This window comes from Talpa occidentalis, unplaced genomic scaffold (assembly GCF_014898055.3).
Source record: "Talpa occidentalis isolate TD23 unplaced genomic scaffold, MPIMG_talOcc4v2.1 talOcc4.12, whole genome shotgun sequence".
NCBI lineage: Eukaryota > Metazoa > Chordata > Mammalia > Eulipotyphla > Talpidae > Talpa > Talpa occidentalis.
In genome coordinates, this window is record NW_023601212.1 from 88,958,187 (window position 1) to 88,982,015 (window position 23,829).

A 23,829-nucleotide genomic window follows, 5' to 3' on the forward strand; every position below is an offset into this window, starting at 1 on the left:
TGTTATATCACATATTTTTTTTAAAGTTTGCATATTTGAGTATCTTTATACAAATTTAGAGAAAGATATATTCTCCTGGATTACGAATCTCAGAGTAACCTCACAACTCGACCAAGTATTTCAGGAAATTGAGGGTTTTTTTTTTTCCTCTCTCTTAAGTACAATTCTATTTGAAATGTAATGGTAAGCATACATTATTTTTGTAAATTAGTGCAGATTTTTTTAGAGATTCATTTTTACTTATATATGCATACAAGAACTGGGGTGTAGGCCAGAGGTGCAGGGGGTGAGAGGATTCACCAAAGACAGAGTGGGGAGCAGAACAGGTGGATCTACTGAAATACACTGCTGAGGGGAGCAATGGGCGAGACAGGAGAGGTCTGCTGCGCCATGTAGGTTAGCTCCCTGGCCTGGGATCGAACTCATGGTGCAACAGCTTGATAGCGCTGATACTTTAACCCTGCACCACCAGGGATGCCCTGCAGATATGTTTTAGAAAACATCATAATGTCTAGAATTTGCTTTCACTACTCTAAGTCCTACCTCATCCCCCCAAAAATGCAAATGAGAAAAATGAAACAATGGCAGAATGTTGGCAATTGTTGAAACTGGGTAATGGGTACGTGTAGGTTCCTTATTCTGTTCTATACTAATTTTCTGTATGTCTGAAATTTTCCATAATAAAAGACAAAAATCACAAGCCTCCACAACAGTGATTAAAGGCAACAAAATGGGCCAACAGAAACAGAGGAAGAAGTAAATGAGTGTGAGAACCAGGAGTCCTGCAGTCCTAGAAGCAGGAAAAAAGCACTGTTGGCAAGTGCCAACAGTGACAGCAGGACACATCTGAGACCTAGAATGCCCTTACTGGCCCTGCTCTTCCTAATGCTTGATAATCACTTTTTCCACATTCCCAGCATGACTATCACTAAAGGTAATCACTTCCAAAGGGGACCCTTGTAAATTACTACTGGAAGTATGGACTAGCAAAGGCCACTGGTACACAATTTGGAAGTATCTATTAATATTAAAATTTTCAGGGGCCTCCCTGGTGGCGCAATGGGTTAAGCACCGCACTATGAAGCAATCCGAAGCCTCTGCAGCACGAGCTCGATCCCCGGCCTGCCAGGGAGCTACCCACATGGCGCAGAAGACCTCTCCTGTCTCACCCGCTGCTCCCCTCAGCAGTGTATTTCAGTAGGTCTGCCTGTTCTGTTCCCCACTCTGTCTCTGGTGAATCCTCTCACCCCCGCCTCCCCACCCCCGGCATCTCTGACCTATGCCCCAGCTCTTGTATGCATAAATCAATAAATCTTCAAAAAAATTAAAATTTTCAATGTCACTAATGTTATAACCCATCAATTCCAACTTAAGCCTCTATAAAAGGAATTGGACCAAAAATAGATGATGCAAAAAAACAGCATAAAAGCCAATCAATATGGAAAAGCTAAACAAGCCATAATGCACTCATACTATAGAATACTACAAATAGTTTAAAAACAGAAATGAGACTTAAGATATCCATGTTTGCAGAAAAGAATTAACAGCAAACTGTGAGCCTTTGAAAGAACTGCAAGGTTGGTCTCTGGCTGGTGTCAAGAAACTTGGAATTTAGGGAGGTTTGCACCATTCCCAAACAATACAATTTATGCTGTAAACCTGTTCTTCTGGGAGTCTGGAATTCTGACATGTTAGGTAGAAAGAACCTACATGATCAGCCCCTAATAGAAATCTTGGGCACTGAATTTCTAACGAGCTTCCTGCTAGACTTTTTATACATGCTGCCATAATTTGATGCCAGAGGAATTAAGCACATCCTGAGTGGAGTCACAGGAAGCGAACTCCTGGAAGGGTATACCTAGTTTCCCCTAGACTATGTCCCATGTGCCTTTTCCCTTTGCTGATTTTGCTTTGTATACTTTTGCTATAATAAATCACAGTCATGAGTGAGTATTTATATTGAGTACTGTTGAGTACTCCTAGTAAAACATCAAACCAGAAGCTGGTCTTGGGGACCCCTGGCAAATACTGCTTTAGAGAAAGGAAAGAAACTCTAGAACACACTGCTGAGTCAAAAAAAAAAAGTCAAGTTACAGAGCAGTATACTATTTGTTAGAAAAACAAACAAGAAATCCCATTAAAAAGTACCCATTTTCTATAGCATAGGAGAGAAGTAGAGGGGAGCAGAACCTCAAAACAACTGGATGAGCCGTCTCTGCATCCAAAAATATTTAATAGTAACCTACACAATGTTTAATCAATAAACCAGTACGAACGTGCATAGGGATTGCTATAAGCCAAACTGTCTGCTATCTGCTGGGAGAACAAGCAGGAACAGGATTTCAAACCACAATTTGGTGGGAACAACAGAACACGCCTGAAATAAGGAAACAAGCAATCATCTGGTAAAGGCTGTTAAACAGTTTAGGAATATAAGACATGGATACGAGCAGTTACAGCTATGATAGAAGTTAGTCTGGGTCTTGGAGAGGCACAATCTCTATGGACAGAGAGCAGTGGCTCTTTTCAGGCAAGGGACTAAGTACAAAAGGGCATGGACACCAGCAACATCTAGGTTCTTGACTGCAAGTAAGTTTCAGGGACTATTAGTGACCGGAATAGGAAAAGGGAGAAAAAGCATTGGGTAAAAGTAGGAAATAAATTTCCTAAATAAGAGAAGACTATTGCAGTAATTCAAGTAAATGTGTAATGTCCTGAATCACAACAATGCAGTGGGAAATGAAAAGCAAAGAATATAAGAAAATCATAAGAAACGGAATAGTTAACAGTATTAGTGAGAAAATTAGTGAAAACTCCAGATTTTAGAAATAAAAAATTTTAAAAGGCTCTGCTGTCAGAAATTACATCAAAACTAGGAGTTAGATGTTTCTATCTTGCTTTGGGGAAGAGAAAATAGGGGTCATGTTTCCAGGAAGCTAACCAGCCTGTTAGCAGCCTACCATCAGCCAGCTCATCTTCACACAGAGGGCACTTGCATGGTACAAACCAGTTATGGAAACACACTTCCCAACTTTTACCAAAAATTGCTCTACTTTTCCCCTTATACTTAAGTCTATTTTCTCCCAGTCCTATTTATTCCCCTTTTTCTATCCATTTGCCACCCCTTCTTTATTTCTCCTTAGTCTCATACACTTAAATTAATCACCAATAAGTCTAGCACTACACAAAATAGGTCAGTGGCAAACCTGCAAAACTACAACCTCACCAGATGGTAGCGATGGAAACCCAACAGCAGCAAAAACAGGCAAGAGCGAAGTCAGGACGGGCCTCCCCGGTGGCGCAGCGGTTGAGCGCTGGGTTGCGAAGCTGCCCGTGACCTCTGCGGCGCCGGTTCGATCCCCGGCTGCTCCCCGGCCACCAGAGGAGGGTCCCACATGGCGCGCAGACCTCTCCTGCCGCCCGCTGCTCCCCTCAGCAGTGTACTTCGGTCCTTCTGCCTGCTCTGCACCCCGCTCTGGCTCTGGTGAATTCTCTCACCCTCCCGCGCTTCTGACTGTACCCAGTGCATGTATAAACAAACAAACAAACAAGTAAAATAAATAAATAAAGCATGCCTCTATTTAAAAAAAAAAAAAAAAAAAGAGCGAAGTCAGGAGTTTGGATAAATTTTCAAAACAAACCTTTGGCAGTGATATGAAGAGAAAAAGAAAAAAATGAAATATTTTGAAATTGTTTTTAAAATAAGAACGACTAGTACTTCTGAAAGTAGAAAAGGGGTTAGTTAAGAAGTAAAAGTCTGAGGAGATAATAGAGGGGTAATACAAGAGACTAGTGTACCGCCACAGGTAATGTAGCATCTGCAGATACTATTTACTCAGTTACCGAAATAGTTAAATAAAACTGATAAAACCGTAAAATCTAAAACTATGCATGTATGCAGCTATAAAGCACATAAAAAGGTCTCCATGGTTGTTATGAAAGGATGTGGAAGTGCTTACTTAACTGGAAAAAAACTAAGGCTCAGTGTGTTATATTTTGTGTTACAAGGGGCAAAAGATAAATTATATTCCCACGTACTGGTGCATACATAAAGAAACTCTGGGGCCTCCCTGGTGGCGCAAGGATTAAGACACAACCTATGAAGCTGTCTGCAGGAGTTTGATTCCCCCAGCCAGCCAGGGAGCTACCCACATGGCGAGGCAGAACTCTCCTGTCACGCCTACTGCTCCTCTCAGTAGTGTACTTTGGTCAGTCTGCCTGTTCTGGTCCCCATTCTGTCTCTGGTGAATCCTCTCACCCCCCACACCTCTGGCCTATACCCCAGCTCTTGTGTGCATACATAAATAAATCTTTAAAAAAAAAAAAAAAAAGAAACTCTTGAAGTTCACATACACAACTAATAAAAATATCTATTTCTGGCAGGAGTACAGGGAGAAAATAGTACAAGAGGCAGGTTGGCAATAATGTATTTATATACAGATAGCATATGATTTTGAACCATAAAGCGGGTAAAAAGCTTAGCTCTGGAGTCACAGTTGGCAGCAAAGAGTTGGCATATCTTCCTGGTAAGAATGATAGGAATATAGAACATAAGAGATGACAGGATCCAGATGACAGAGTCTGGGTATCTTCAAAAAGCAGGAAGATATATATCCGCTGGCCCCAAAATCTGAGTAATAAAATAAAACTAGTCAAGAACCCACTGAAAAACATAAAAATCCACTGAGTTCTCACTGATACTAATGAATGAATGGCTGAATGGGCGGGTCTTACAGTGAATAATAAACTAAATGTAAAAAGAAAATCACTATTTTGTAACCCACTGATTTAGACAAGAACCTTGATGAGAACCAAGATAATTTATCTACCTCAAAGTTCTCCCAATAATATAATTACTACAAAGGGGAAAAAGACTACTTTTAAAGTGGCAAATCTGACATGTGCCACCTTAACCAAGCAGTTACATCACCAATCATGGGATAAACGAGCCTGTACTTCAGGTTGATGCACTGCACAAAACACATCATTTCTGCGCTATTCCTGACAAAACACACTATAGTGATGAGCTAATCAAGAGGAAACATCAGATAAACACAGACTGGAGTATTTTCTACAAAATAAGTAGCACTCTTTTAAATATATCAAGGTCTTGAAAAAGACACTGAGAAACTGTTGCAGAATTCAGGTGACTCAACAAACATGACAACTAAATGCAACCTGAGCCCTTGCATTGAATCGCTGACCCAAAAAAAAAAAAAAAAAAAAAAAATCATTTGCATTAAAAGGCATTATTGAGATTACTAGCAAAATTTGAAAAAGGTCTGCAGATTCATTACTAAACTGTATGAAAATTAATTCCTTATTTTGATAATGGTATTGTAGTTACTAAAAAAATGTTTTTGATTTTGGGAAATATTTAAGTTTTTAGGAATATGAGGACGTACTGTCTTCAACTGAACCAAAGGTTCAGAAAAAAATAGTATGTGTGCACAAAAAGAAAATGATAGTCTGCAAATTATTTTAAAATAAAAAACACAGGTTGAGGACAGTTGGTGAGATTAGAAATTGAGAGAATAGATACCCCACCACAATGACAGGCATACTCTAGTTACACAGAAATATGTAACTGATAGTCCCATTTGACACTTAAAGAAACCAAGGATCAGAGAGTCTAAGCGACTTAATTGGTACAAGACAGTGGTAAGTCTGATCCAAAATACAGTTTGCCTAACTACTCTTCTTGTAAATTCTACTTTTCTTTTTGAGGTTTAACATAATTATCAGTTCCCCTCATGAGTCTTTTCAACTCATACAAACTCACTCTTCATTCATTTCCAACTTACCCTTGACCTCTAATCAAACAATGCTCATTTTCTAATTATTTTAGATGTTAATCTCTCTCCCAAATAGAACTAATTACAGCTTTGAAGACAAAACTTGTACTACTTGTATTATACTCCCCAGCATTGAGCACTCCAATTAAATGCCAATTTCTGCTTGCTTCCTTGCTTTTACTAACACTCTAACCCCATGACTACCACCTAAAATGCATTCTTTTCACTCTTTTACCCACATTCTACTTCTCCTTTAAGGACCAGTTTAAATACAATCCATTCAAAGAGACAATTCCTGGGTAGGAAAGCATGCAGTCAAGAGTTCTGATTCTGAAGCCAAAGAGAAGTTGACTTAACTCTCAACTCCGCTACCTCTCAACTCCGCTAAGCATCTTGTTTAATTTCTCTAAAGGCTCCATCCATCTCCTTGTTTATGAAAACTCTCAAGCTGTACCCCTCTCAAAGTGCTGTTCAAGATTAGTTAGGTAATGCAGAGGAAGAATGCACTATGTATGAAACACTAGAGCTGGTTAAGTTAGGATACAAAGGAGGTTGCAACCAAAGAAGGGAGAGCATACAGTAGAAAACAAGAATTGACACAAATGTTAGAAAGGTTACCATTAAAAAGACAAGCGATAACTGTTGATGAGGAAATGGAACCCTTGTGTACTGTTGGTAGAAATGTAAATTGGTTCACCCATTATGGAAAACATTATGGAGGTTCCTCAAAAATTAAAAATAAAAATACCATTAATATCCAGCAATTCCACTTCTGGGTATCTATTCAGTGGAAACAAAAACAGGATATCAGAAAAATAACTACAATGCATATTTACTGCAGCATTATCCACAAATAACTAAATAAAGGAAACAACCTAAGTGTTGGTCAAGGAATCGAAAGGATAAAGATGAGGTACAAAAATACACAATGGAATAGTACTCAGTATGAGAAAGAAGGAAATTCTGCCATTTAGGATAATATAGATAGACCTGAGGACATTATGCAAGGTGAAATAAGTCAGACAAAGACAAATACTATGATACAACTTATATATGGATTTTTTTTTTTTAAAAAGCCAAACTTGTATGAAGAGAGAAAAGTGGGTGGAGGAGGGGATAGCAGAGTGGAGGTGGGAGATGTCACTAAAGGGAACAAACTTACAACCGGAAGATAAATTCTAGAGAGCTAAAGTAAAGCTTAATGGCTATGGTGAACAACAGTGTATTATATACTTCAAAGATGCTAAGAAACTAGATGTTAATTGTTTTCACCACACACACACACAAAAAAAAAAACCCACGTTAACTATGTGCCATAATAAAGGAACAATTTGATGATAATCACACAGCACAACTGTATCAAACCAGCACAACGTACACTTACACAAAGTACACTGTAAACTTACACAAAGTTATATGTCAATATATCTTTAAGAATTAAAGCAGTGCACTGAAGAAAATGGAACTGACTTTATTTGCCAATCATACCATAGTAAAGCTGGAAAAATGCAAATGGAACTGAAAATATAAAAACTATCATTACAACAAAACGCAGAATGAGGTAGATGCCAAAGTAACAAGTAACAACTTTATTAGACCCAGATTTCAGATTCCAACCAGGTATACCAAGACAAAAATAGCCCCCCGCCGCCCCCCCCAAAACTACAAATCAATAACCCTTATGAACAGGCACACAAATATTCTGGACAGAAGACTAATAAGTCAAATCTAGCAACGCATAAAAAGGAATATATATCATGCCCAAGTGGGGTTTACCTTGGAAATGCAAGGTTGGTTCAACATATGAAAGTCAATGTAATACAACATATTAACGGAACAAAGTAAAAAAAATACTGCATGATGACCTCAATAGACACAGAAAAAGCACTCTACAAAATCCAACATTCTTTCATGACAACACATACATGCTCAAACCAGGAACAAAAGAAAACTCCCTTAACTTGATAAAGGTAATCTCCAAAAAGCCCACAGCTCACTTCATCCTTAATGGTTAAGACTGAATGCTTTTCTTTTAAAATTAGAAAAAAGGACATTATAAAACTATCTTTATTCACAGATGACATGATCTTATATATAGAAAGGCCTAAGAATTCACACACACAATTAGAAATAATAAACCAGTTCAGCACAACTGCAGGATAGAGGATCAACACTCAAAAATCAATTGACTGACATGCTATGGATAAACCTTGAGGATGTTATGCTAAGTTTATTAAGCCAGTTACAAATACTATGATTCCATTTAGTCAAATATGGAAAGTAGGATGATGGTTACCAGAAGTTGAGGGGAGGAAGAATGGAGAGTTACTGTTTTATAGGTACAGTTCCCACTTTATAAGATGAAGAGAGTTCTGCAGATGGATGGTGATGATAGTTGCACACCACCATGAATGTACTTAATATCACTGAAATGTACACTCAAAAATGGCTAAGATGGTAAAGTCGACTTACCAAAATTTAAAACTTCTGTGCTAGAAACACATCAAAAAAGTCACAAGACAACCCACAGGCTGGAAGAAAGTATTTGTAAATCACATATCAAACAAAGGACTGACATGTAGCATAAATAGCAAGCTTCTACAACTCAACAACAAAAAAATATATGACCAAATTAGAACCTGGAAAGAGGATTTAGACAGACATTTCTCCAAATCATTTCCACAAGTGGCCAATCAGCACATGGAAAGATGCTCAATATCATTAATCATTAGGGAAATGCAAAACAAAGCCACAAGATGATACCACTTCACACCCACTAGGATGAATATAATCAAAGAGAGTAACAAGTGTAGATGAGAAAATGGAGAAACTGGAACCCTCAAAACCTTGCTAGGGGATGTAAAATGTTGTAGCTACTTTGGAAAGTCTGGCAGTTCCTCAAAAATTCAAACACATAATTAGCATGACCCAGCAATTCCACTCCTGCTAAATAAATACCCAAAAGAAATGAAAACACATGTCCACACAAACACTTGCACACAGATGTTCATAGCTCAAAAGTGAAAACAACCCTACTCCCCACCAACAGATGAATGGATAAACAAAACATGGTACAGCTACACAATGGGATATTTTTTGCTCATGAAAAGACATGAAATACTGATATATGTGACCACACGGATGAATCCTGAATACATGCTAAATGAAATAAGCCAGACACAAAAGGCCACATATATGATTCTATTTATAGCAAATGTCTAGAATAGGCAAATCCATGGACACAGAAAGTAGACCAATTTGTGGAGTGAATAGGGAATGACTGCTAAGAGGTATGGGGTGCTGGAGGTGGGGAAGACGATAAAAATGTTCTGAAATTAGGTAGCTGTGAATAAGTTAAAAAACTGTCACGATACTAAATATCATTGAATGATAAATTTTAAAGGAGTGAATTTTATGGTATATGGATTTTATCTTAATAGTCATTAAAAATTAAGGGAAATTGGGCCTCCCTGGTGGCGCAGCGGTTGAGCGCTGGGTTGCGAAGCTGCCCACGGCCTCTGCAGCGCCGGTTCGGTCCCCGGCTGCTCCCCGGCCACCGGAGGAGGGTCCCGCATGGCGCGCAGACCTCTCCTGCCTCCCGCTGCTCCCCTCAGCAGTGTACTTTGGTCCTTCTGCCTGCTCTGCTCCCCGCTCTGGCTCTGGTGAATTCTCTCACCCTCCCGCGCTTCTGACTGTACCCAGTGCTTGTATAACCAACCAAACAAAACAAATAAAAAATAAATAAAGCATGCCTCTATTAAAAAAAAATTAAGGGAAATTGAAGGGAACATTTAGATAAAGTATTGAGAACAGGGCAAGAGGTAGAAAGGATAAAGCTAACAGATGAGTGGAACACTTAAAAATTTGGGTTTAAATTCGTCACTGGGGAGCTAGCAAAGGTTTCTAAGTAATAGTGAATGACAGGCTTGGAACTATGGCTTGAATATGATTACCTGCAGTAGTACAGAGAATGCATACTCTATATCCCTGCTTGTCTTTGCACGGTAAAATTCTCACATGTCTCACACTGCCTACTGAATATGTCTCACATTCACATCCAGAATAAATAAAACATATCTCTGTGATAGCCTTTGCATAGCCAATTGTCAAGGAGTGAAGTAAAGCTTAAAAATACATTTAATACTGGCGTATATTTAAAAGTCATACAGCACTATTTCCATGTGTGTTTTAGGGAGACACGTCAAAAGAATAAGAGGCAGAGGGACCCAAGTCAACAGAACACAGATGACATAATTATAAAAATAGTCAGTACCACTGCAGCAAGCTGCTCGGTAAATGCTAGCTGATCAAAAACCACCATTAAGAACAGCAAAATAGGAGACTTAGTTTAATCTTGTTTGTTATTATACAAAACCTAATCAATCACTGTTTACAGAAAATATCTTGTAAGGTTCAAAGTATAAAATTCCTTAACCAGGTTCAATCTGTTTAGAACATTCCATTTGAAATGTTTCAGCCAGCTGAGTCATCATCACATAACATGCCACTGCTGAAAATTCAAAATGTTTTCCCTAGTTACAAGAGTAGAAACGCTAGGATTTCTGCTTCACAGACAACTCACACACATAGAGTATGCAAATTATTTTAAAAATACGACCACCTCAATGGGAAATTTAAGCTATATTTATTTTCATGGGGTTTTCTTGAAGAAACTATGCCATATTGAAATGTTACTTTTTCTTGAATCTCGAAATCTCCCTTTTATTGATACTATTTAGATTTTTTTGACATCTTCTCTGTAATGCAATGTTTCTTAATTTTGGGGGAGTCAAGACCCTTTGAAATCCCGTAAGATTAAATACATCCCCCCTCTTTTATTTTTAAGCACACATTCAATTTGTCATACTCTTTGAGGTCTACACGGTGGAACCAGAGAACCTGGTTCTGGTGGTACAAAGCCACTCAACTTTAATGGGGCATTCATTTTAAGAACGCATATTACAAGCACTCAGGTTCTATGTTTCCTTTTCTTACTGGGGTTACCAGTTTGTTACTGGTCAAAGTTGAAACAAGCAACTTTTACAACAAACAAGGGAGGAGCTACCTTCAGACTAACTCTCTGGGGGAAAAAAAAACAAACCAAACAACAACAAAACAGGCCATCATTACAACTGATAAATTTAAGCATGAATTGTTGTAACCTCAAATATTTAAAACTGTATCTCAGTTTAAACTAATTGTCTGGCATAGCCTTAATTAAACACTGAGTCAGGGTAAAGGGTGAAAGTACTAGAAAAACTTTCGGTTAATTTGCTTAACAATTGTGGGGGAGCATACCAGTTGCGATACACTGAGAAAACAAATATGTCACCTATGTGATTCTTCCTGCAATATTCTGCTAAAAAGGTTTAACCTGAACCTAAACATACAGAAACAAACAAAAGCCAGCGAAAACAACTAGTCTGGATGACTCCAAATGTCAATGCCCATGCAAGGGGCAGAAAAGAACAAGGAAAGGTTCCAAATGTAAGGAAACAACAGACAACTTACACTCAAGGCTGGATCAAGGAACTGAAGGTAAAGAACAAACCTATTTAAAAAGACATTATTGGGACAATGGAAAAATCTGAACATTAACTGAATAATATTGTAACAAAGTTAAACTTCTTCAAGTGTGATAATTTAATTGTTGCTATGTAGACTGTCCTGTTGTTGGGAGATACATGTTGCCTTATTTACGGGTAAAGGAACATGATAAAATAATTATGGCAAAATATTAATAATCAGTAAACCTAGGTAGAAATACAGGTGTTTATTTATTTTTTTTAAAGCACTGTTCAGAGTCCTTCAGTGCCATTTCTCTCTTTTTTTTAAAGATTTATTTATTTATTTATACAAGCACTGGGTACAGTCAGAAGCGCGGGAGGGTGAGAGAAATCACCAGAGCCAGGGCAGGGAGCAGAGCAGGCAGAAGGACCGAAGTACACTGCTGAGGGGAGCAGCGGGCGGCAGGAGAGGTCTGCGCGTCATGTGGGACCCTCCTCCGGTGGCCGGGGAGCAGCCGGGGATCGAACCAGCGCTGCAGAGGCTACAGGCAGCTTCGCAACCCAGTGCTCAACCGCTGCACCACCAGGGAGGCCCAACAGGTGTTTATTCTTTTTGTTACTTTGCTGAAGGTTAGAAAAAATTTTTTTAAACGGGAGGATTTTTTTCTTGATTTTGTGTAAGAGACTTGTAGTAAGTAAGTCTGGCTGAACAGAATGCATACAGCACATACCTATTTAAGTCTTCCTAATCACGTAATACTTTTGAGACGGTAATAAAACAGAGCTGACGGAACTTTAAAACTTTCTAATTTATAATGCTAGCATACTTCAGATGCCAAAAAATTCACAGGAGCTTACAAAATAGTCTCAAGATTTTTAAACGATATTTCTATTTAAAATTTCCAGAGGGAAAATTTCAATTAAGCTTATAGTTAGTGATTCATTCATTCTACCTATTGATTTGCCAAACAGCTGCCAAATTAAGCTAGAAAGAAATCCATCAATATGAATTTCCTGGCCTACATATCTCCTACATTATCTCAAGAAACTAGCAAAAAATTTCACAAAATCAAAAGATAATTTTTTTTTCACATAAAGACTGAAGAACTGGAAAAGCAGGCTCTACCTCACATATGGAGACCACCCTGGTTTACTCCCGCAGTCCCTAACCTTTTCTTATTTAGCATTTGTCCCAAACAAAAGTCAGACAAGTGTCCCAGTTTAGATGCCACATTATATGTGATTACAGAACTTTAACAATTATTGTTGTACAATGGCATTTAACATGAAGAATTAAACTTCTACTTCAGACAATATGCTACTTTATAGTACATTCATTACTAGAATGGGCAGAAATATATTGATATAATTATCCTTACATTTCAGAGAAAGCAAAGTTATCTTTTTTCAACTGTGCAATACAAAATATTGTGAAGTTGGAAGACCTCTACAGCGAGAGTAAAAATGGCCTATTCAAAACCCAACTCTGTCACTTACTAGAGAATATAATCTTTATTAAGTTGCTCAACCACAGTTTTCTCACTTGTAAAATGAAGGGGTCAGAATACTAGTTGGTCTCTAGCTAATGTAATGGCCCAGTTTTAAATGTTCAATGATTCCATGGTTTTTGGCCTTCAAGATATTTTTTGATTGGATTAAGTTAGAGTAGAAGAGATTTTTTACAAAACTGAAAAATGTAACTTAATCGCTCCCCAAAATAACATTTATTTATGTCCTGATTCCGCTACTGTTCAGAGGCTGGGTCAATCTCCCATTCACCCAAGATGGAAACCCGGGCATATTTATAATTCCAGATTTGTTAGTTGCCCAATACCAGATTCTACTCCTCAATATTTCATTCTGACCCCTTTGTAGCACCACTTTAATTCAGCACTTCGTCACCTCTTGCCCAGATCACTAGCTATCATTATTCTATCATTACCCTACCCCAAAACATGCAAGTTTCCCACTACTTAAAAGACTGACGTAAAAAGTCCTCAACCTGATATTCAAGAACCTGTAATACCGCTCTCAAACTTAAACACCAATCCAACTGAACAACTCAACTGTGATATCAAAATCCCCAGTACTTTCCAGATTCTGTGCCTTCATTTCTACTATTGATAAACTGCCCTTTCCACTGCCTCTCAATATTGATTCCAAAGTGAGCACCCCCATGTAGACTTTATAGTTACCTCTTTGAATGCCCATGACACTGACATAATGTGACAATTTTAATGAGTAACAGTAAATTAAGATAATTTACTTAGGGTGGTAAACTAAATTTATCTCTTGTGTAAGCCGGCATACTGCCTTGAGGAAGAACTGCAGCTTAGCAGAGGGTGACAATAAAACAGTGAGAAACGAGCATTCCAAACTGGGGAGAGCAAAATGGGGTTTCAACTTCCATAGTATTGAAGATACTTAAATTAATATTGAGATTTCACATTAAAAATCCAATAGCGGGGTTCTCTTCAGGAAATATTAAGATCTAGAATAGCAGTTCTTAACAAGGGGTGACTTTGCCCCTAGGCACTATCTGATTGTGAAAACTAGACAGGAGTGCTGCCACTGGCAGATGCAGCTGTATATCCCACAATGTACAGCGTACACTTCACAATAGTAAAATACCTAGTTTAAAAATGTCAACAGTGCCCAGGCTGAGAATTCCTAACCTAGGAAGAGAACGTTTGATCTAGAAGCATTGTGGTTAATGTCTCCCCAAAGACATTTTCAAATTTTTCAAGGTGAATGACCATGCGTCTACTAAAAGACAATTCAATATCGTATGAAGCCTGACAGCTACTCCAATCACCAATAATGTGGTCTCCTGAAAGTTAACCTTTGTGCCTTGAAGATTTCATTTGTAAAACTGGGGTAATAACAGTACCTACCTCACAGAATATTCCAGGGACCAAATGAGTCCATGGAAAGTCTTCAGGAAAGTGTATCAGTCAGATAGTAAACATTTAGTACATTTATTTTCAGTCTTCCCCTCCCTAGTGCGTAGTCTTGAATTTGGAAGGTAAAACATGCTTTAAGAAATGTTTACTAAATGAATACAGAAATACGCCTTGACTTTCTCAATTACTTATGTGATTAAGAAAAAGGAAATAGAGCTAGAGGTGCAGTTGAGAAGCTGATATCACTCCCTCAGAACATTTAGCCTTTAGGACATGTTCTTTTCTAACACGGTCCTTCCTACATAAACAATGCCTTGCAACCTCCTTGATACTTATTTTTCCCTTTTTTTGACCACCTCCCACACCATCTGTGTTGTATGAGTTATTAACACCTTGTATTAGTTATTTATGTATACTGATTTTAATCTCCCTATTAGATTATAAATGTTCTCTGCAGTCAGGGACAACGCTTGACTCCTTTTTATGTAACCCACCGGAGGAACAGACTTTACCAACTGGCCCAAACCTCTCCTTTTAGAGATTAGACACAAAGAAGCCAAGTGATTTGCCAAGAGTCAAGGTCATATTGTACATGGCAGAGCTGGGATTCAAACTCTTGATACACAGCTGATACAAAGACTCTACACTGAATTGTAATAGCACAGGAAACTTATACACTAGGTAGCGAGAATGTTTAATTAAGTATATATACTTAATTGGTATAGTTACCTGACAAAGCAAAAATGGAAGAAATAGGACCCAAAGTTCCTCTCTGTTGTTGCTGAAATTATGCCTTAAAAACTCAACTTGTTTTCTTGAATAGCGTCATATCTTGACCTTTAATAGCTTTTGACAACAAAATGTATTTAAATGTCCAAGGAACAGTTACCTAGTGAGTGATGCCAAGCTTAATTTCCTTTAAATGACTCCATAATTACTCTGAGTAACAGAAAATCTCCTATTTGGTAGGCCAATAATGCCCATCCTTTCCCAACTGAGCAGATTCTGCAACGATCACTTTAATAGATTAAGATCAATAACTCAGACGGCCAGCAATTTGCAATGAAAAATAATTCAGATGTTTTGAATTAGGAGTGTTGATAACCTCAAGATAAACCTAAAACTTACAATCAAGCACAAACTATATTTTACCAAGGCCTGAGCAGAAATTTTCTTCTGTCCAAGTGAAAGAAAGCGGCTCACGGATTAGGTTAATCTAGAAGTTTCTCTGAGTGTCCCAATAAGATGCAAAAGAAAACAGTGAATAAGACTACAAGGCGGAAAACGAATGTGAAAAAGATTAAATAGAGTGCAAGTGCTGATGCTCAAGCAATTACAGTTCAATAAAGCTAAAGCATTTCCATAAAGGATATCCTCTTTAAAAAAAACAAAAAGCTCCCTCTGTGTTGATGATTGAAGATACTGGAGCAAAAACACTCAAGCCCAACAGAAATGACAGCCACTTACTGGGTACTGATTTTTAATTATTTTACCAGCTGAGAAAAGAGCAAACCCCCAAAGTAGACACACACGCAGATTCAAACGAAAACAAAACGCAGTTTATGCTCGGTAAAGTTCAAGGGCAAAACTGTTCCCACCGCGACAGAATCCGCCCGACTACAATGTGTTGGGGGAAATGCGAACACATCCTATCTTTTGATAAAGGCAACAATTTGAGTTACAAAGTAATAACGGGGAAGCCAAAACAGTTTGACAGCCCGCCATAAGGGCCGCCTCAATCATGAGTCACACAATGCCTGCAACCATTTACAATAGTAATTAATGCACAAGTCCCCTAATTAAATTCTAAGAGGGTGAGAATGCTTTAACTAAGTTTACAAGAATTGCTTTTCCCTTTTCATTTTTCAAAGAAAGGAACACAAGCGTAATTACGCATCTCCCCGCAATCCCTCCATCCCGGGCAGGCCCTCGGGCTTCCTCTCCCGACTGCTCCCTGAGCGCGAAAGGAGACGCCACGGGGCCCCTGCGGGCCGGGGTGGGGGGCGGCCGGGGGGACACCCACGTCCACCGGGGCGGGAGGGGGGTCCGCCCGTCTCACCTGCTGAGATTCCTTTCCACGTCTTTGGTAGCTTTAGCCTCCAATTCTCTGGAACAGAAGAGAGAGAGATGCGGTGAAAACCGGGCCGCTGCGGCAGAGGCTCGCGCGGGGCGGGGTGGGGGAGGGGAGCCCGGGGAGGGGAGCCCCGGGGGGGCGCACGGGGTGGGGCGCACAGTGGGGCGCACTGGGGGTGGGGGGGGCGCGCGGGGCTGCAGCCCGACTGCGGTCAGGCGGCCCGGGCCAGCCGCGGTCCCCGGCCCGGCCCAGCGGCGCAGCGCGACGGCCCCGAGCCCCCCGCCCGGCCCCCGCAGCGGCGCCGCCCGCGCCCCCGGCCGGGCCCCAAGACTGGGGGACGCCCGGCGCAGCCGCCGCCCGCGATCGCGGGCCCTGCGGCAGCGCCCCAGGCTCCTCCCGCCCGCAGGGAGGCCCCCGCCCCGCTCACCTCATGTGTGTAAAGTGCACGAGCAAGTGGGGCGCGGCGAGTGAGGCTCGCGAGCCTCAAGCCCTCCGCAGCGCCGCGGGGAGAGGCCCGAGCCGCTGCACCAGCGCCATTTTCTACACCGACCCGCTGCCGCCGCCGCCGCCGCCACCGCCGCCGCCGCCGCAGGCCCCAGACCGGAAGTGAATGCCCCAGTCGGCGACTGCTTCCGGGGGCGCCGCAGCCAGCGGCCTCAAGATGGAGGCCCTAGCAACTCCGCCGGCAGACGGGGCCGGCCCTTGGCAACCGCCCCGGCTCTCCGCGGGGCCCCCAGCCGGACCTCCCTGGAGGGTCACAGCCTCCGCGGGGCGCCTGGGGGGCCCCCAGAGCCCCGAGTTTCTTGCCACGGCCGGCTCGAATCTGACTGGAATGCCTCCCCTCCTCGCCGCGCTCCTCTCCTCCCCTCTCCTCCTCCTCCTTTGCTGCGACACAAGTTTCCTCCTCGGCGCCCTGCCCCTCCCCCACCGAACACTTAAAAAAAGAAAAATCGCCTCAACTGCAAATTCTACCCCTCCCGCAGCATTGATGAGCCCGCGCGGCTTTTAAAAATCCTCCAATTCTAATTATTTTTGACCTTGGGTCAGTTTTGTAAGCTCTCTGCTGCTCGTTTCCTCCTCAGGTGGAGAATGCATACCTGGGGCGCCCTGGGATTAAAAAGCGTGTTTTAATCCGCCGACTGTTGCAGACCGTTTGACTCAGCAATTCCACTTGCAGGAATTTCTGGTCAAAAAATAATCCTGGGTCGCTGCAAATATTTCACCGTCCAGATATTAAAGTCCCGCCATTGGTGATGGTGAAAAATTGCAAACGACCAAAATGTCCCACATTACGAGAGGGCTTTCAGAGCCCAAGTGCTGACATGCCTTAGGATACTGGAAAATGATGGGAAGGAAGAGTAACGGCATGTTTACAACAGAACAAGTGAAAAGGCAGGTTTCGAAGTAGCTCATACGGTTAAGCAACATGTAGAAACAGTGTGATACCTAAGCGAGTAAGATAGGAACGTGTAGGTAAAGTAAAAATATTTATCTATGAGTAGATACAGGATAAACAGCAAAATACTGCCATGTGCAATAGATAAAATAAGATAGATAGATATTCGAATGTATATGTGTGGATTCTTTCCATTCTCATATAACGCTTTTTATACCCAAACAAAAGCTAATTACTTCTCTGTGCTTAAAATCCATTTCCTCTAACCTTCTCAGAAACCTTCCAAAGATCATCCCATTTTTCTCCTCCTACACTAGCTCCTTCCACTAAAACGTCTAAATACCTGCTACTAAAAAAGAATCTAAATCTCCCTTGACTGGCCGGATCCTGTTCTTCCTAAGAGATATGTGTAATAAATAAGTTAATGAATAAATGAAACGCACAGAAAGTCCTACAGCATATACACTAAAACGTTAACTGATCATATTAAGAAGTTACTTTCTTTTCTTAGTGTATTGGGGTTTTTTCGTTGTCTCATTAAATACAACGAGTATGTTTAAGACGTTTTAATCAGGTTTACAAAAGGTAGGTTATAGGGTACAACAAATAAATGCTCATGACTTTCCTTTCCCTGACATCATCCCTGAGGTCCATTCATCCGTACATATATTTGATTTGATTTTCTTTTCCTGGTTCCTTCTACTTCAAATATTAAAAATTATATTACAGTATTTTTTTCTTGGAGTTAAAAAATACAAATATCTATGTATAGCACAATATGCTTTCAAACAAGATTTATGAATAATTTCCACAACAGCATAAGGCAATGAAAGCAATATTTATCAACTTACACAGCTGTTCAGATTTGTTGATTTTTTTTAACTTAAACTTTCTCAGGTTTTTTTTTTTTTTTTTTTTTTTTTTTTTTTTATAGAGGCATGCTTTATTTATTTGTTTGCTGGTTTGTTTGTTTTGTTTATACATGCACTGGGTACAGTCAGAAGCGCGGGAGGGTGAGAGAATTCACCAGAGCCAGAGCGGGGAGCAGAGCAGGCAGAAGGACCGAAGTACACTGCTGAGGGGAGCAGCGGGCGGCAGGAGAAGTCTGCACGCCATGTGGGACCCTCCTCCGGTGGCCGGGGAGCAGCCGGGGATCGAACCGGCGCCGCAGAGGCCGCGGGCAGCTTCGCAACCCAGCGCTCAACCGCTGCGCCACCGGGGAGGCCCAACTTTCTCAGGTTTTTAATAACTCGGTGGTTCTCAGTTGGGGCTACTTTGTCTCCTTCCCTCTCCCTTCATCCAGGAAACAATTAGCATTGCCTGGTTTTTGGTTGTGGCAGTTCGAAATTGCTAGTATCTAGTGGATAGGAGCTAAGAATTCTGCTAAATGTCCTACAACGCAAGGGACATTCTGCCACAACATAAGAGTATCTGAACTGAAATGCCAATAGCACCCAAGGTTGAGAAACCCTCGAACTAATGCCCAGGCCCAGAGAAAAATAACAAATTGCAATTTCCTGAAGATCTTTCTAGAGTGGTTTGACATATCTCCTACAGCCCCTCCAGGTCTGCATTATGAAGTTATGCTAGCCACTTTTCAACTATCTCTTACTTCTAATTGTTGCATAGGTCTAAATCAAAGAATAACAATGTAAGACCAGCATGGATTCCTTATTAGGAAACTGCTAAGAGAGCTTCTCCTCTTAGCCTTTCTCTTTACCAAATAATCTCTCTCTCTTTACTATTGAATATTTCCACTCCTCATAGAAACATATTCTAGTAATGTCCACTAAAACACTTTTTTTTTTAAAGATTTATTTATTTCTTTCTTTCTTTATTTATTTATACAAGCACTGGGCACAGTCAGAAGCACGGGAGGGTGAGAGAATTCACCAGAGCCAGAGCGGGGAGCAGAGCAGGCAGAAGGACCGAAGTACACTGCTGAGGGGAGCAGCGGGCGGCAGGAGAGGTCTGCGCACCATGTGGGACCCTCCTCCGGTGGCCGGAGAGCAGCTGGGGATCGAACCGCGCTGCAGAGGCTGCGGGCAGCTTCGCAACCCAGCGCTCAACAACTGCGCCACTGGGGAGGCCCTAAAACACTTTTTTTTTTTTTTTTTAAGATTTATTTTTATTTATTTATACAAGCGCTGGATACAGTCAGAAGCACGGGAGGGTGAGGGAATTCACCAGAGCCAGAGCGGGGAGCAGAGCAGGCAGAAGGACAGAAGCACACTGCTGAGGGGAGCAGTGGGCGGCAGGAGAGGTGTCCGCGCCATATGGGACCCTCCTCCGGTGGCCGGGGAGCAGGTGGGGATTGAACCAGTGCTGCAGAGGCTGCGGGCAGCTTCGCAATCCAGAGCTCAACCGCTGCGCCACCGGGGAGGCCCCCTAAAACACTTTTTAAAACACAATACAACACAACAAAATAATACTGCTGATACTTCATTCCTCTCCAGCTCCGCTTCCGTTTCCCTTCCCAGTAAGTCTTTTTGAAAAAAGTGTCCCACAGAAGCTGTTTCTGATTGCTCAACTCCCTTAACAACCCACTGTAGCCTGACATCCCTATCCTCCCTGAGATTACTCTTATCAAGGTCACAAATGACCTTGAAGATGCCAAGCTTAGTGGTAACATTTTTATCCGGATCCAGATTTACTTCTTAGCTTTATTTGTCAAAACTGACCTCTCCCACCTTCTTAAGAGTCTCTATTCTTGGTTGTCTTAGCAGCACATTCTCCTGAATTTATTTTCACCACTATCACTATTTTTTTTTTTTTTTGGTATCCTTTGCCCGTATCTCCTGTTTTATATCCAATAAATGTTGAAGATCCCCAAGGTTATGTTCCAAACTTCTCCCTCTTTCTCTGTACTTTCTCCTTTGGATGGGTGATCACATTCTATCTCTTGAATTAACATACTATTTTAAGTACAGATGACTCTGAAACTCATAACTTTGGCCAATATCTCACCTATGTACCCTAGGATTCCAAATGACAGTTCACACAACAAATTTTTATTGAGCAACTATTATGTTGTAGGTGCCGTGCTAGCACAGTGCCGATTCTCTACCACTTATGAGAACCACTCTTGTAAACCAAGACTAATGTGACAGGCAAATTTTTGCAAGTGAACTGCAAAGTATAATTACAAAACATGACAAGTGCACAGAAGGAAAAGGGATGGTACTAAGAAAGTATAAAGCAAAAGACCATAAATGATGTGGTCAAAGGTTTCTTTGAAATGCAAAGCTTTACCTGAGAGCTAAAGGATAAGGAGCAGCTAATCCAAGACCCAAGGCATAGCAGAGGAAGAGGCTCAGATTTGAGGTTCAAATTTGTGACTCCTCATTGTGGATGAAAACAGATTTCTTGTTGTATATGATTTTCAGGCCACCAGATCATCAATTTTACTTGTAGAATCAGTTAGGAACAAAACCAGAAACAAGGTCCTATCTAGAGTAATGAATTTCATGAAGACAGTTCACTGAAGTAAGCAAATTCCATGAAGTATATTCCCTAGATCAAATGAACGGTAGATTATTTTGCATTCCTCGTGGTTGAAGTTTACAATTCAAGAATGTGTATATGTCTTTCCAACAATAACTTTTTATGAAATCGCACAGGAAGAACCTGTAACTCTCTCAGAAAGCGTCTTGCTGCTCTTAGTGAACATAATAAGAAACAGAAGCTATACACATTTCAATTTAAATAGGAACTTTTTTCATTTGTCTTTCTTCCTTGATTTCTTTGTTCCCTTGGTTTCTGAGGTCACCATAACTGTTCTCCAACCCTCTCTTCCTGATCTTACAGAGAAGACTAAAGGACCAGCCTAGTGCTTGGAAAATTATGTACCTGAAAAGAAATGATTTTTTTTTTTTCTCTCCCACGCCTTGTCTAATATCACTGTGAGCTATATTTGTATTTTTTAAGTAAAGCCCACTCAAAATACTTTTAAATTTAGAAAATTTTCTGCAATAGTGTGTAAATGGAAATCAAAGACAAGAGCATGAATAAGATTTCCTGGAGTATGTATTTATTTTATTTAACTAAAAGAAGTATTTGGTACTTAATATGTGACTGTCGTGTACTGTTCTGTTTTACAAATAGTAACTAATCATTAACTGTTGTCTTCACACAGCCCTATGAGGAAGGCAGGCGAGGCTCATTTTCAGGTAAGGATCATTAACTTGCTCAATGTCATATAAATAGCCTGGTAAAACCAAGCAATTTTACTCCTGAACTGAGGCCACTAGCCACACATTGTAGATCTGTTTTTCTTAACCATATTATATCTTGCAGCCCCTTTTGATAACAAGTAATTTGTAACACTACCCCTTACTATTCTAAAATGATAATTATAGACAATCTACCCAACATATAATTGCAGAATAATATATGATGATTTATAGTTCTGGTATAAAGGAGAGAAAAAGGGAAAACAAGTATAATAAAATAAAATGTCTTTCATTAACTGCTTGGAAATGGTCTACACGGGAAGCCTCAGTCAGGTCGGTGGACAAAATCACTGTTACAAAAGCAACTGACACAGCTGTGTCCAATCAATTTCTTACACACCAAGAACTGTAATGATGTTGGAGATCAAATTTTTCTGGAATAGAGGAAAGAGTGGAGGAATGATTCCTGAGGAAGTCTGAGAGTCCTGGGAGGATTTTTTTTTTTTTTTTTTTTTTGTGGGACCCTTGACAGTGGCCGGGGAACTAACCGGAGCTGCAGAGGTTGGGGGCAGCCTCGCAGCCTAAAGCTCAACCGCTGCGCCACCAGGGGAGGCCCAACCTGGGAGGAATTAATAAGGGAGGAAGCAGGGCCTCCCTGGTGGCGCAGGGGTTAAGATGCAACCTATGAAACAATCCACAGCCACTGCAGCACCAGTTTGATTCCTGGCCAGTCAGGGAGCAACCTACATGGTACAGCAGACCTCTCCTGACTCGCCCCGCTGCTCCCCTAAGCAGTGTATTTCAATCAGTCTGCCTGTTTTGTTCCCCACTCTGTCTCTGGTGAATCCTCTCACCTCCCGCATCTCTGGCCTGTACCCCAGCTCTTGTATGCATAAATAAATATTTTTTTAAAAAATAAGGGAGGAAGCAAAACAGGGTATATGTGGAGTCATGTAGTATACTGGGACCATCTCAGACTGATAGATCAAAATTTAGCCCCTTATTCCTTCTCTGTCCCTCTGCCTACACCACATACAAACCTGTTCCTATACTTCAGGTCAGTAATGACACTACCAGTCACTAAACTAACCCAGCCTGAAACCTAAAGTCAGTTTTGACTCTCCCCTCCCACCTCACCCAATGCATCAATAAATTATTTTGTCTTTGAATGTCTCTTACTTTTCCTTTCCTCTGTTTCTACAATGTCACCTCCTGTAGACTCTGAAGACCCCACAGAATGCCCCTCTTCGTCTTTCTTTTTTTGTTCTGGTATAGTTTACCTATAATAAAATGCACACATTTTTAAGTGAAAAATCATAATGAGTTTTGACAAATTCACCTATCTAACCACTGCCATGATTAATACATAGAACATTAGCATCACCCTGGAAAATTCCCTTGTGCCCCAATTCAGTCATCTGTTCCCTACCACACCTCACATGCACCTGACACCAGGAACCTTTAAAAAAAAAAAAAGAGCCAAAATTTGAACAAATGCTTCAGGAAATAAAAAATATATATGCTCAAATCTTTAGTAATTAGGGAACTACAAAATAAACTCAATAAGATATCACTACATATCTGTAAGAACTGAAAAGACTTATCATGCTATTGTTGATGGGGATTTGAAACAGCTATAGCTCTCATGGGCCAATGGTGAGGACGCAGAAGTACTCAGTTACTCTGGAAAGTCTTTTTGGTAGTTCTTTAAAAAGGTAAACACACATCAACCTTATGACCAGGCTAATTACATTCCTAGGTACTTACTCAAGAGATATGGAAGCATTTGTCTAGTTAAACACTTGTGCATGAACGTTAACAAAAGGTTCACTTGTAATATTCCAAGCTAGAAACACATTTTCCATCAACAGAAAAATAGATCAACAACTTGGGGTATATGCATATAATATACAAACATACATCTTCAATACCTAAAATAAATGAACTCTGCATATATCTAAGAAGGATGAATTTCAAAATGG

At 40.6% G+C, this 23,829-nt stretch overlaps 1 protein-coding gene across 5 annotated transcripts in view; it reads right to left on the minus strand.

The window, feature by feature from the left end:
* The window catches only part of TNRC6A (trinucleotide repeat containing adaptor 6A), a 170,629-nt gene that overhangs the window by 74,140 nt on the left and 72,660 nt on the right, over window positions 1-23,829 (minus strand). For 4 of the 5 annotated variants that reach the window (XM_054693792.1, XM_054693794.1, XM_054693791.1 and 1 more), the window contains exon 3: window positions 16,265-16,312. In XM_054693792.1, the coding sequence (XP_054549767.1) occupies window positions 16,265-16,312 (48 nt within the window). Of the gene's footprint in view, window positions 1-16,264; window positions 16,313-16,706; window positions 16,830-23,829 lie in introns of those variants that run through there. The other variant, XM_054693793.1, reaches the window with a different exon arrangement.